The sequence below is a fragment of the Acinonyx jubatus genome, chromosome A1 (genome assembly GCF_027475565.1).
Source record: "Acinonyx jubatus isolate Ajub_Pintada_27869175 chromosome A1, VMU_Ajub_asm_v1.0, whole genome shotgun sequence".
Taxonomy (NCBI): Eukaryota; Metazoa; Chordata; class Mammalia; order Carnivora; family Felidae; genus Acinonyx; species Acinonyx jubatus.
Window position 1 is genome coordinate 194,433,525 of NC_069380.1, and position 14,572 is coordinate 194,448,096.

At 37.5% G+C, this 14,572-nt stretch overlaps 1 protein-coding gene across 8 annotated transcripts in view; it reads left to right on the top strand.

The window, feature by feature from the left end:
• The window catches only part of CSNK1A1 (casein kinase 1 alpha 1), a 46,696-nt gene extending 33,770 nt beyond the window's left edge, over positions 1–12,926 (top strand). For 2 of the 8 annotated variants that reach the window (XR_001431900.3, XR_001431901.3), the window contains 4 exons: positions 2,036–2,142; positions 3,135–3,247; positions 5,031–7,283; positions 8,033–8,493. Coding sequence is in view for 6 of the 8 variants with exons in the window: in XM_015083574.3 (XP_014939060.1) it covers positions 2,036–2,142; positions 3,135–3,283; positions 10,387–10,394 (264 nt within the window). In the remaining 2 variants the exon portion in view is untranslated. Of the gene's footprint in view, positions 1–2,035; positions 2,143–3,134; positions 3,289–5,030; positions 7,622–8,032; positions 8,494–10,386 lie in introns of those variants that run through there. The other 6 variants (XM_015083576.3, XM_053200464.1, XM_015083574.3 and 3 more) reach the window with 4 other exon arrangements.
• Positions 12,927–14,572: the final 1,646 nt, after the last annotated feature.

A 14,572-nucleotide genomic window follows, 5' to 3' on the forward strand; every position in this document is an offset into this window, starting at 1 on the left:
TGAGAGGGAGACAAAGAATCCCAAGTAGGCTCCGTGCTGTCAGGGCAGAGCCTGATGCAGGGCTCGATCTCACGAACCATGAGATCATGACCTAAGCCAAGATCAAGAGTCAGATGGATGCTTAACCTACTGAGTCACCCAGGCGCACTCTCCCCTCCCCCCTCCCAACTTTAAAATCTGTATACTTCAGGAAGCAAAACATATTTTCTGTACACTACTATTTCTATGCAACAGAATGATTCACTTGGCTTACTGGGAAAGTCAGCCATTTTTCAGGAAGAGAAAGGGAGTGTTAGCACATCATCTGCTTCTGGGTTACGTATAATTTTGATCTAGAAATTGTGAACTAGGTCTCACTTTCTGGATTAGCCACATATAATTGTCAGGGTGCAGTGAACACAGAGTATTAGTATTATTAAAAAGTAGTGAGATTGTTTTCAGTCTCGTTACAGTGGTAACTACTTCATATCTGTATTAGTTACAGCATTGGTAGTTTTCTTTTGTGAAGGTTTTGCCTGTCAGCAATGCATGAAGTATACTATTTGACTTTTACTTCTGGTTGTTTAGCTCTATTTGGAATACATAAATGCAGGTTCATCTGGTATGTGCTGTTTAATGTCTTGTTAAGAATTTAAATAAAATGTATAATATACTGATTAGTTTCAGCTGTCCATTGTCAAACAGTGAAATAATATAAGAATGAAAGCTGTTTACATAAATGCAGTCAATAAAGATGAATGTTACAAGTATATCCATTTTATCCTACCTTAGTTTTCTGGATACGAGAAATTTCTCAAAATTGGAAGGTTGTGGGAAGAGACTGTCTCTTTTAATGTAAAGCTCTTCACATATATTTGAGGGGAAGGATGCAGGGATTTTTGTTTTAATATTTTGCATTTCTGCATTGGTGATGGCAAAATCTTTTTGGTGATTAATATCTATAGGCTCAGGGACGCCTGGGTGGCTCTGTCGGTTAAGCATCAGACTACAGCCCAGGTCACAATCTCTTGGTTCGTGGCTTCAAGACCCACCTTGGGCTCTGCAGATAGCTCACAGCCTGGAGCTGTTTCTGATTGCATCTCCCTCCCCCCCCCCCCCCCCCTCTCTCTCTCTCTCTCTCTCTCTCTCTCTCTCTCTCTGCCTCTCTGCCCCTCCCTCCCTCTCAAAAATCAGTAAACAACAACAACAACAAAAAATACAGGCTTAGAGATGTTTATATACATTTTTGAGAATCTTTCCTAAGAAACTGAAAATGGAAAAAGTTTATGCCCACAGGTGTTCTTACTAGTATTGTTTAGAAAAGAGAAAGATTTTAATTGCCTAAATGGCCAGTTACAAGGAACTAGTTAAGTATGATGTATTCACTCGTTTGGATGTTGTACAGCCATTCAGAAGCTTATGAAGAGGTTGGAAAATGACACAGAAAGATGCTTGGAATATAATGTTGGTGGCAAAACAGTAATATGTAAATAAAATAACAGTTGTGGAAAAAAGAAAAGGCAATCCCAGTCTTTGTAGGACAAAGCATTGGATTGATCCGTATCACAATAGTGGTTGCTTTGTATGATTGCACTCTTGGTGATTTTACTTTTCTGTTTATGTAAGTATATTCTACTACAAAAAAGAAAGTAATTTCAGAGTCTGAGAGAAAGTGCCTGTTCACTGTGCCTTTGTGGCAAATAACATTACCGGCCTCGATTTTGTCATTTGTTCATTGTTTTCCCATTGAGTTGTTAGACGTTGATAAAGTAATAAATTAACAAGTGGGTTCTCCAAGTTATTTAAGGACATAATACTGTAGGGAAAGGAACCATATTTTCTCTGTACATGATGAAGTGGTCAGAACAATGAAATTTTATTAAATTTATGAGGATACCAAGTCATATTAGTTGCGTTCTCAGATCTTATGGCAAAGTAGTAGTAAAGCACTGTCGTCAAAAACAAGTTTTACTTGCATTTTTAAATGCATTTATTTTTCTGTCTTAAATAAGTTGTTTTGTTTTTTTACTTTGTGTTTTAACTCTTGAACTTGTAGGGGTTTCCTGCAGAATTTGCCATGTACTTAAACTATTGTCGTGGGCTGCGCTTTGAGGAAGCCCCGGATTACATGTATCTGAGGCAGCTATTCCGCATTCTTTTCAGGTCAGTTTTTAAGGTGTTTTTAAGACTAGAGACTCCAGGGAAGGAAATTAGTCAAATCCACCCAAGACATCTGTTCTGACAAGTAGCGAAATAAAGTGACTCTAACCAATATGAATAAAATACTAAGAAATTTGAGTTCGTTTGGCATGTTTCCATTGTGATGCAAACGTGTTTGAAATTATTTTAGCTTGGGATGGAGAAACAGTTACTCAAACTCAAAGAATCTAACCTTTCCATGATAATGGCAACTCATGTTGCAATTCAAGTGACTGTTGGTGGTCCTTGGAACACTAACTTTGCTATGGAACCCTATTTAATATCAAAATTAACAGGAATTTACATACGAGATAGTTATGGGGTGTATGATGGTGTGGGAGCAGGCCTCATACTCTAGGGTTCCCTGGTGCAACCCAGAAATGGTCTTGAGCGGATGGGGGAGGGAGATAGAGTGCACGTGGCTGGAAATCTTAGTTGGAAAAGAAGATGAATTGGGGTAATTCTGTAAGTCCAGGAAAGTCTACTTTCCAGGCCACCAGCATACACATCTACACACACACACACACACACACACCCATCCACCCACCCACCAAGCTTACATTCTCATACCTACTCTGATTTGTTCTTAGAAGGTGCTTCCTATTTGGATGTTTCCCTAGATAATTGACATCTTGAGTGCTGTTCATTACCACTCCCCTGCCTCTTTCAAGAAAGTTTAAAAGTCAGCTTCTTTTTGAAGAAGGAGAAGATTTATTCTTATTGAATACATCAGACTGAAGTGTGGTGACATCATTTTCCTTCAGTTGTGACTTGTAAAAAGTGAAACTGAAGAGTTAAAAAGTCATGTATATGGAAAGAATTCTTTTAGGAGCTACCATAATTAGAGAAAATACTACCATTTTTCTAAAAAGTGCCCTCCCTGTTTTGCAGGTTCAGTAGAGTGTTTAGCCAGACTCTATTATTAAAGGATTAACACATCATTTTCTGTTTTCCAGGACTCTGAACCACCAGTATGACTACACATTTGATTGGACAATGTTAAAGCAGAAAGCAGCACAGCAGGCAGCCTCTTCAAGTGGGCAGGGTCAGCAGGCCCAAACCCCCACAGGCAAGCAAACTGACAAAACCAAGAGTAACATGAAAGGTTAGTAGCCAAGAACCAAGTGACGTGACAGGGAACAAATTGAACACAAAATTGGGTAATTCCTTCATTTCTAACAGTGTTAGATCGAGGAAGTGGTTTTGAAAGAAGTAAAAATTTGGCTCTGTGTTTTTACAAAGAGACGTCCTTGGAAAATTTGACTACTAACTTTAAACCCAAATGTCCTTGTTCATATATATATGTATATGTATTTGTATATACATATATGTGTGTATATATTATATCATTTCTCTTGGGATTTTGGGTCATTTTTAACAACTGCATCTTTTTTACTCATTCATTAACCCTTTCCAAAATAAACATTTGGTGTTGGGAATATGGTATACTCAATCAATCCAAAATCCTAGACCTAACACTTGTTGATTTTTAATAATGAATCTGGTTAGCCATGGTATTTTGACTTTCAGACTAACAGTGTTAAGAATTTTTCTGCATGTTAATGCTGTAGCATTTAAAATGAAAAATGGTGAACATGGTCCGATTTCCAGAGGTGGTGCGTCTGGCATTGCCCCCAAAGTGTCTATCTTCTCGGTTGCAGAGCATCTCATTTACGTTCTTAAATGCTCAAATAACTGAAAAGCTCGATACATCTTTCCTACTGAAGAACCAGATCTCTCTTTTGGTTGCTATTTAACTACCTAGGTTCTTAATTTTAAAATGCTTGTTTTGTTTTGGGCTTTCTTTATGGAACCTTGCAAATACTCAGGGTCTGGGAATTCATTGTGGAATTGAACTCTGCAGTTAGGCCTTGCAAATTGGAAAAAATTGGGGCAAATGCCACTGAACTGCTAGTCTCTTTCCTTTCTGTCTCTGGCACTCTTGGTGCTACTAAGGAGTAGAACTGTTGGGGCACATTCTTGTCACTGTTGCCATACAGTTCGACTCCCGAGTTTCATGGTTTTTGTTTGCTTTTCTTTACCCCCGTTGTTCCCTTTCTGGGGCTTACCTCCTGATACCTGCCTACTTTCTGGAAGGGGTGGGCAGGTAAGGTTTGGTTTTTGTGGTTTCTAATTATTTCATTTCTGAATGACTGCTCTAGTCTGAACCTAGCCTTCTTTGGGCTATATTTTTAGTATTGTATCTGAACAATTTGGTAATTCAAAAACAGATTCCGATCTGAGGTTACTTTTCAAGAAGGAGAATTCACTGGTGTCATCCTCATCCCAGCAGCTCATCTGTTAGGAATGAAGTTGAGATTCTTTTCTTCAACATTTCTGTATTGGGGGAGGATTCACAGCTGAAAGCTTAGCGTTAACGGGGGTTCTTAGATGATGAAATTTCCGCTCAGGATAACAAACACTGATGCTTGCCTCTGCATCTCAGTTGGGACCTAATTGTCCCTTTTGAGTGTTTTAATCATGATATAGCTAATCAGAGTGCCAAACTCTTAATGCGCTAGGTAGCTAGCTGGTATCACTGTGAAACGGTCCTACCAGTGTAACGTCTCTAAACTTAGGACTTGTTATGCCTCACATCTATTAAGGTATTTGCTTTTTTTCATAAAATGAAACCAATTTTTGCCTAAAGCTAGCTGGGATAATAGGATCATCACGAGTTGCAGTTTCTAGAACTAAAATTAGATTGAAATCTCATCTGACCTAGAACATTTCACTTCAGGCATTCAGCAGCCTTCAGAAAGAATTCCCTTATTTTGAGTTAGTTCCATTGTTAGTTTACTGTGTGTCTCTTTCTCAATAAACAAGCAGAATTTTTGTCCTGCCTCATCTAGGTCTTAAAGATGAGAAGTTGGATCCAGTGAGTTAGTATGTTTCCTTGGAAAAAAAATTGTAATTAAACTTAAGTTTAATCCTTAATTTTGTATTGTAACTATTTTTCATAAAAGCAACTTTAAATATCTTACACAGTTTTCGGGGCACTTGGCTGGCTCAGTAGAGCATATGGCTCTTGATCTCAGGGCCTGAGTTTTAGCCCCACTTTGGGGGTAGAGTTCACCTAAAAAAAATAAAAAATCTTATAAAATTTTCACGGCAATCATAGACACAGGGTTTATATAAATTACTACATAAACATCAACTTGTAAAATATTGAAAAATTGGATTTTTCATAAAATGCATCATTTACCATTGACTGCTTTCAGAGAGACATTTTCAGGTGGTATATTTTGATTCCAAGCAAAATACTGCTTGCTACTAAAATGTGCCAGGCCCTGGAATACAAACAAAATTGTGTTTGATCTTTGGCTTCTCGAAACGTTTGTTTTGTCTTGGGTCTAGAACTTAGTGCCCCAGACAGATCTCATGTGAAATCCCCTCAGTATAAAGCCATGAATGTGTACGGCAGGTTTGAAGGTGGCATGAAATAAGTTTGGGGAGCCTACTTCCCTAACCCCAGCCGTATTTATCCAGACCATCTATTGAGAAATCTCCTATGAAGTCTGGACTTTGAAGACAGTCCCTTTAGGTGACTTACTCCTTATTTCAATCTCTATGTAATTAGGGTGTTTAAAAGCATGTTATTCTCTTAGGGTCCACTACAGTCATTTTTTTATTCAAGGAAGAGCTCCCCTGCAGCTCAACTCTTCACTAATTCCAAGAAATCCTTTCAGTGACGATAACATCATATAATACATTTTTCTGGTTAAAACTTCTAGAAGGCACTTACCTAATACATCCTATCAGTTTTTGTTCACGGAATTATATGCTGAGGTTTTCCAAAGCAGAGAATTTGGTTTCTTAAATGTATCGTCAGCACATGAAACTGTATACTGCAGGGATATCTATTCCTGGAAAAATCCCCGGAACTGGTTGACATATTAATATATTTTACGTTACTAGTTTTAGTTTTTGAAAATTGTATATGGGATGTTTCTTCCATGGAAAGGTGTGTGTGTAATAAGTTTCAGCAGTTCACTGTGAATGTTCAAAAAGTCTTTTAAAGTCTGACTTACTCAGCTAAGATGGGTTTATTATGTGTAATAGACTTCTATCCTAATTACTTTTCTAAAGAAAAGATCTTTTGAAGTACTCCATTCCAAGGCCCATCAAAAGACTAAGAAATAAGGTGTTTCTTGTTTCTTGTAAAGCCGACTATGATATGTACTAATTTTCGGTGCTCTTATGCCACAAGATTATAATTAGTTTTTATACATGTTAAAGAGAAAAATAAAAGATTCACATCTGAGACACTTCCAAATTCATTTCGCTTCCTTTTATTCAACTGTATGTGATTATCAGGAACATTTAGGAAGTACTAAAGGGAAAAGGAAATCTTTTTAGGACATTCAGAATCCAGTTGAGTTGACCATTTCTTTAGTTGAGGTCAGAGATGGGGAGAATTTCAGAAGGTAGTGAAGCCAAAGTTGGATCCTTACATAATTCTGTTATCATCTTAGTCCCTCTGTTCACTACTCCAAGCCATTGATATTAAGCATAGTTTTATCATAATCACATACGTGGATGTCAGATTGTTGACAGTCAAAAAATAGAAATTTTTTTCTATCACATTCTCCTACCATGTCCATGGTCTTCCTTGCATTACCTTCCAGTGTTTACTGGAATTCACCTACCATTTATGTCTAGCTTAACTTTTTCTGACTTCACCAATTGCTGCTAGGAACGTGGCTGGTCACTCAGCAACGTAACCCAAATCACAGGGGAAGACCTTGAAATAATCTGGAGACTGATCTTCTCTGAATACACTCAATGTAAAGAAGTGCCAGGGAGCCGCATCTGCTTGCTGAAATTTTTGTCAGCTTTTTTCATTGTGGACACTACCACTGGAGAGAAAAGAGCTCAGTAACCCAACAGGAAATGAAGACGAGTGTGCAAGAATTGATTTGTGGTCATCTGAATGAATCTCACATCTCCAAGGCTGGCTGGACTTACCAAACATGAACTTGTCAGAAAATCTGGACAATACCACAACAGTCAGAAGACCTAGAGGAGTACAGTGTTGCTGTGACTCAGTGGTGTATAATGCAGACAGACCACCTACCAGTTGGGGAAGGAATCAATTGTAACAGGTATTTCAAGTTCAACAACCTCAGAATTCTGTAATAGGGAAGACAAAAAAAAAAAAAAAGAGATACCAGTCTGGTTTTTTTTTTTTTTTTAAAGGCAGTTGAAGGGGTAATGTGTGTACTAAGTCGTCATTTATCTTATTTGTAGTGATAAAAAATCTCTTTCCCAACTTTTATTTTTTTTTAGTTTAGCATAGGAAAAGTTATTGTAGCTGTTTGTGTTTTTATTCTTGAGCTTTTATAGTGCCAATCTGATTCAAAATTCTCCAAGTTTGATTATGATTTCTGTGCAGCCAAAAAAAAAAAAAAAAAAAAAACGAAAAAGAAAAAACACAGACATGTTAACTAACAATAAATGGCATTACATCATGAATGTGAATACTGCATTCAGACTACTTTTAAAAAGTTATGTCTTCCACTAGGAAAGGATACTGAAATTTAAAAAGCCCATCACAAACTTCAAGCCTTACTATTATAAATATCCCTTTGAACTAATTTGTGGTTCTATTTAAAAAAAAAAAAAAAAAATCAGGGACATCAGAAATGCATTCATAAATAAGAGCCAATGTATACTTTTCAGATTTTGGATTAAGGGGTAGAATCTCACTAGTTACATAAGCATTTTTTTCCTTTTGCAGATTTGAAAAGAAACTTAAATGTAGCTATTAACTCAGTAGTTACAGTGATGGTCCAACTCAATTTTGACTTTGCTTTTTGCTCCCTTTTTTTTGTTTTGTTTTTTTTGTTTTTAGGAGCAAAGGGATCCCTTCCTTATTTTAACTGTTGTTGCAGTGAAGATGGGTGTTTGGACTTTTAGAAGCCAGGAGACACCACCTAAATTACAAGATAAAAACCAAGGAATCAATGCACACTGGAAAAAGGAATGCACTTGAAGATTGAATGTTGAATACTTTGAATGCTCCCATTGAGATTTTTGCTACATAAACTTGAGTAACATCTTAGGACAATTCTCTGGAGAAACATTGATCCCTGGGTGGAGTATCCTACCATTGGCCAATCTGAAGAGTTACATCTGGATCTGACTGCTCTATTCCTCCAGGAATATTTTTAGGCTAGCCTCTGTCTGATTCCTAAGCAATTGTAATCATTAACTGACCCAGTAATTTCTCAAATATCAGATGAACAGACACAATTCTTACCTAGATCTAATTTTTATCCCTATTAAAGACACAAGAGTGTTCTAATATTTTGACATTGTAACTTACGTTTTGTTTTTAGTTAGTGATAGCGGTTTCTATTTTAAAGCTGTTTGGATATTCAACGTAGTAATTAGATTATTCAGTATAACATAATCACATAGCAAGGTGTGGTAAACAGTTTTAGTAGCTGTGTAAACATTTTTCTTTATCATATTTAAGAATAATTGCAGGACTTGAAATCAAATGCTCATCAGGGTAAGGGTCACCTCTAATTAGCTAATTCATAGTTTTAATTTGCTTCACAGTATTCTGTATTTTAACATTGGAATTACGTTACAGAATATGGTCTTAATTTTAAGGGTTTTAATTCAGGTTTGATCTGACAGCCTTTTCTTTTTGTGCTTACTTTGCTAATTCTCTTTAGTAATATATACCAAATAGAATATTCCTTGTGATGAAGTTCATTTTCAGAACTCTTCATAAAATTTTTCATTTTGGCATTTACTTTATGAATTTAGTACTTGGGCAGGCAACAGAGCTTTATTTTATTTATTTTTTTTAACAGAGGTTTATTTTGTGTCTACTCTGTTAGTCGGCGTAGAGAGCGAAAGAATGTGTACAGCACTGTCCTCAGAGTGTTAGCACAATATGTTTTTAAACGAATTAAGATGACTTTCAGCCCTCAAATGAACAAATTCCTAATTAACAAGTGAGCCCATATTTCCCCAAAAATGATATATAAATGTTTGGTGTTATCTTTCCGGGGGGCAGGGGAGGGGTGTGTGGGGAGGCACAGATTTTAGAAGCATATTATTTGTCCCACAGAGCCCATTGGAAATGGTCCAGCGAATGTTTGAGAAGCACAAAGAAGGGAGAAGTTTATGATGAATAAAAACATGGTTTCCATGCTGAATTTAGAAGTGAGAGATCAGAGTGGGCTAGAAAGAGCTATAATGAGGCTAGCGATAGGGGTTTGGAAGGGGGTGAACCAAGGGGCATGGTCACCTCAAGGGAAGGCTTTTGGTGAGAAGAGGTGGTACTGATGGGGTTTTCGTGTTTTGGCTGAGGAATGGGCATACTTCCTTTCTGCCTTGAGCCACAGATAAAGCTTGTAGGTAATAGAGATAAGCATTTGCTCTAGTGGTCTTTTGCCACAGATGGAACATGCAGCTGTTACTACCCGAGGCTGGTTTCTATTCAAACCTGCCTATGTGTGGAAGTCTTAAGAGTCTAATTGTGGCAGAGGGAGGTAGTGTTTACAGGGTGGGAAGGCTTGCAAAGTAAATAAAGCCAAAACAAAAAAGCCTCACTTGTTTAGGTTTTCAAATCCAGGGCAAAACTTTTTAAATGTATTATTGGTGGAAGTACAACGTTTTTAAAGGTTTAAGGTTTCTGTGATAAAAATCATACTGACCAGGTTTGTGTTCTAGGGAATAACTCAATTATGTCTTGAATACATTTATTATTAAAGCTTATTGCTCCTTATTTGGATCAGAAATAATGTGCAGAAAAGTTCCTGCATATAGTATGATTAAGACTATAGTTTGTAATTTTTAAGGCAAAACCATCTTACTTTTCATTCGTTTGATAAATATTTGAACACATTCTATGCTCTAGGTACTAGAAGTCAAGAAATAAATAAAACAGGCTCATTGGAATTCCCAGTAATTCTCGGGCCTGAAAAGTGTATGCTGACTGGAAAGGCTTTGATTCACTGTGTACCGCTCCTACGTAAAGGCACCTAGAACAGAAAAGTTTTTGCATGTAGTTTTAAGATGAGCTGTGATTTTCAAATAGATGAAAATATTCTGAGTCACCATTCTAATAAAGTAATTATTTGCCCAGTTCCACCCAATTTCCCAGTTTTGGGTGTGGTTTTTAAAAATCTTTTGTAACTTGGAATTGTAACATTCTTTTTTTGTTTCGATTTTTTTTTTTTTAAACAGGTTTCTAAGCATGAATCAAGGAACAGAAGAAGCAGAGCAGATGATCGGAGCAGCATTTGTTTCTCCCCAAATCTAGGAATTTTAGTTCATATGTACACTAGACAGTGGTTGTGAACAACCATTTACTTGGTGTAAAGAACTTAATTTCAGTATAAACTGGCTCTGGGCAGCATTGGTGATGCCGTGTCCTGAGTTGTAGCCGCTGTAATTGTGAATATTAACTGAGATAGTGAAACATGGTGTCCAGTTTTCTATTGCATTTTTTCAAGTGGAAAAGTTAACTCTAAATGGTTGACACACACAAATTGGTGGAGAAATTGTGCATATGCCAATTTTTGTTAAAATCTTTTATTTTGAACTATACTGCTTTGAGATCTCATTTCAGAAGAACGGCATGAACAGTCTTCAGCCACAGTTGTGATGGTTGTAAATGCTCACAATTGTGCGTTCTTAGGGTTTATCCACCCCTGGGGTTTGCAAGTTGTTCACTTAAAACATTCTTAAAATGGTTGGCTTCTTGTTTGCAAGCCAGCTTGATACGGTAGCAACCAAAGATTCCAGTGTTTGAGCATTCGGAAGACTGCCTGCTTACCTGTGCTAGAAATAACAGCATCTAAAGTGAAGACTTAAGAAAAACTTAGTGACTACTAGATTATCCTTAGGACTCTGCATTAACTCTATAATGTTCTTGGTATTAAAAAAAAAAAAAAAAGCATATTTGTCACAGAAATTTAGTTAACATCTTACAACTGAACATGTATGTATGTTGCTTAGATAAATGTAATCACTGTAAACATCTATATGATCTGGGATTTTGTTTTTATTTTGAAATGGGAGCTTTTTTGTTTACAAGTTCATTAAAAACTAAAAACTGTTTCTGTAAGGAAATGAGATTTTTTTTAAACAACAAAAATGCCTTGCTGACTCACTATGAAATCAAAATCTCCCCAATTTTTTAATAGACTACTTCAAGCCATTTGTTACATACAGTTCCTTTGCGAATCATTTTAGATTTAGTGTTACAACTTTTCCTCAGATTTTTTTATTTAAAAAAAAATTTTTTTTTTTTTTTTTTTTTTTTTTTGGTCTGAAGGGGAAAGGCATTCTTTATTTTTCCTTATATAATGACTTACAGGCACAGTACCTAGTGCCGCGGCAGCCGGGACTCCGTGTTCTAACTCCTGCGGCCTCGCACTAACCGCTGGACTGATTGTGCATAAGAATGAAAGCGTTAAAGGGTTTAACTACCATTTTGTAGCTTTTCTTTAAATTCCTGGTTAATTTGGCTTTGAGCAGATTGATTCTTAACTTTGGAGAGCATCCCGCCAGGTGGCCAGGTGAGGTTCCTATGATTCCTGACCCTCCCTAAGCCCCCATTCTTTCCCCTAAGTTCTCTGTGCGCTTCCTCTTAATCTTAAATGCGCTCTTCTCTTTCCTCTTTCTGACCCAATAGAAAGAAAAATTTATTGACAGTAATTCTTTAAATAGCGTAATTTATTCATTTATAGCATGTCAGGATTAATTAAAAGAACCTTTGTCTGAAAATGCTGCCAGGAGCCTGTTGTAAATGTAGGTATTTTGTAAAATAACCTTGAAACTGTAAATTGACAGGTTTGTTCAGATTGTGTCAGGTTTAATTTGTTTTATTTTTTTTCTCTTTCTTTTTTAAATCTACTTTAGCAATAATTAATTCCATGATCACCACATTCTGCTATTACAGAATATATTAGCACCCTCCCACTGCAGAAATCTTAATGAGTGCGAACTTTTGGGGTAGGCAACTTACTTGTTTCTTTTCTATCCACCCATGTGAGTTAAGGTATTTGTTTCTTGACTAATAAACCCTTTGATACTTTTAGCCAGAAATCAGTCTCATAAAGCTATTTTTGAGTATAGTTTGTGTAAAATAAAAATGTTTAGCTTTGGTAATAACTTTTCCGAGCTGAACTCCCTCTAGCAAGATATTTTTCAGTGCTTTTATTTACTATGCACTTAGACTATGCACTTTTTCTGAAATATTTTTGTAACACTTAACTTTTTTGTATTTTTGCCATTTGAAAAGGTTGTGGTGTAGTTGGTCTGTAATTAAGTTGCAGATTTCAAACTGCTGTTAGCTTTGTAAATCAAAATATAGGTGTTTCTGTCCTGGTATATCTTCATTCCATCTGCAGCTGGAGCTGGAATCCCATTGATCTTCTAGCTACCATTCATTTTCTTCACAGTTCACAAAAGAAGAATGTGAAATTCAGTGAATGCTGTTCCTAATCCTGTCGGGAGATGAATCTCATTTCACCAAAATTAAATTATGTTTTTCCACTAAAATGATGATACAAGTTGAAGACACATCACTCTGAAATTGGAAGACCTCACCACTTAAGGCTCCGCAGTGGCTTACTCAGCTGAACTCTAGGTTACTACTCTACTTTGTTCACCCCATTGGGGGGTGCAGTTTTTTTTAAATGTCGGGAGATGGCCATTCTAACTACTGTTGAATGTCTCTGTTTTGGGAAGGTATAACAAGAAAATAAAAAAATATATATGAAGGGAGAGACTGGTTATCTCCTCCCATACGGTTGTGCTCATGCTCCTATGGCCTACAAATGGAATTTGGGAGGTTTGCGTTTTCTATTATTTTCCATCAACAAATAGCAAGAGATTTTCCTATTTCTATTAGTGCTTGCAGTGCTATTAAAATGTTTCAAGCGGAGAATACTGTAATGGCTATAAACTGAATTCCATTGTAATAAACCTAGCAATCAAGATTTTAGAAACCAAGCCAGTAAGCTAGTTCTCCCTACCATTTGCTGAAATACAGAGAATGGGTTCTTCTGACTTGAGTAGAATGAACTGTAGGACTTCTAAGAAGGGTGCCCCTGGACTTTCTTCATCTCAGCTTCCGAAAATTCAGTGGTCTGACCAGGGCTCTTCTTGAGCCAAATGGATATGTAGCCATGTTTTACGTTTTCTTGTTAGTTTTTCAACGGACAAGCATGTGATCAAAATGTGAGTGGCTCTCTACGAGGTATATAGCAAAGCGTCATGAACAAAAATTTATCTCAGATCTGCCGTCCCCTTTAAAGTGAGACCTTGTGAGGCTGTACCTTGACAGAGTTGTTTTCGTGCTCTTCTCATCTTTTAAAATGGCCAGAGATGGTGATGAATCAAGAGTAAGTTGATCTCATCGGTCTTTGAATCATCAAACAGTACCTTGTTGAAGTAAAATGACTTGATTTCTGAAATGACTGTTAGACCCGTTATGAGGACATAATGCAAAAGTAGTGAAAATGTTGAACAATAGGAGAGCTGTCAGACTAGCCGTCCACGGCCGCGGTCACGTTGTTGGTCAGATGGCATTGTGTCTGTTGCTTGAGGCTGTGGACCCATGGTGACTAGAAGTCCCCAATGAGAAGGAAGATTCTCCTCCTCCTCGTGAGTTGGGAGAGCCCTCCTGGGACTTCACACTTCATTCTGTTGTTTGGTCTCTGCTATTTGTCAGCCTGGCACGGTGACTTGGTCCATTCTGCCTCTGCCTGTACCAGATCAGATCCCTTAAAGAAGTGTTTTTGGGGAACTGCTACCATTGGCTACTGTGTACACCCGTCTGGATCAAAATCGCGAAGAAATGTTTGTAATGGCGATTTGAAGTGCTGGGGCAGTGTTGAGTTCATTGGTGTCCGTACCACCGTAGACCTGAGCCACAGCACCTGACTCCCTAAAGAACTCCCTAAATGGGAAGAACAGTAAAGTGGAGGTGGAGAGAGTGTTGAAGTGGCCAGTAGATTAGATCAGTGTCCTTCATAGTGAGGAGGCCAAGCAGGACATGTAGGGGTTGTAGTGACTCATCCATCTTGTGTTTAAATTCAGGATTTCTTATTCTACTTGGCCATTTGTCACTCCAGCCATGTTTGTTTTTATAGGTGAATATTTGGATACAGAAGGGTTTGAAAAAATGAACTGTTTTGGCATTGTAGCACACATTCCAAGTCGATTTTAGACTGTCCGGGACTATGCCAGCTACAGGGAATTCAGAAGTGACCAAGACCATCCCCCCCCCCCCCCACCCCCAGCCTTGTTTTAAATGTTTATTTATTTTAGGGAGAGAGAGACCGGGCAAGCAGGGGAGGGGCAGAGACAGGGGGAGACACAGAATCTGAAACACGCTCCAGGCTCCAAGTTGTCCGTGTGG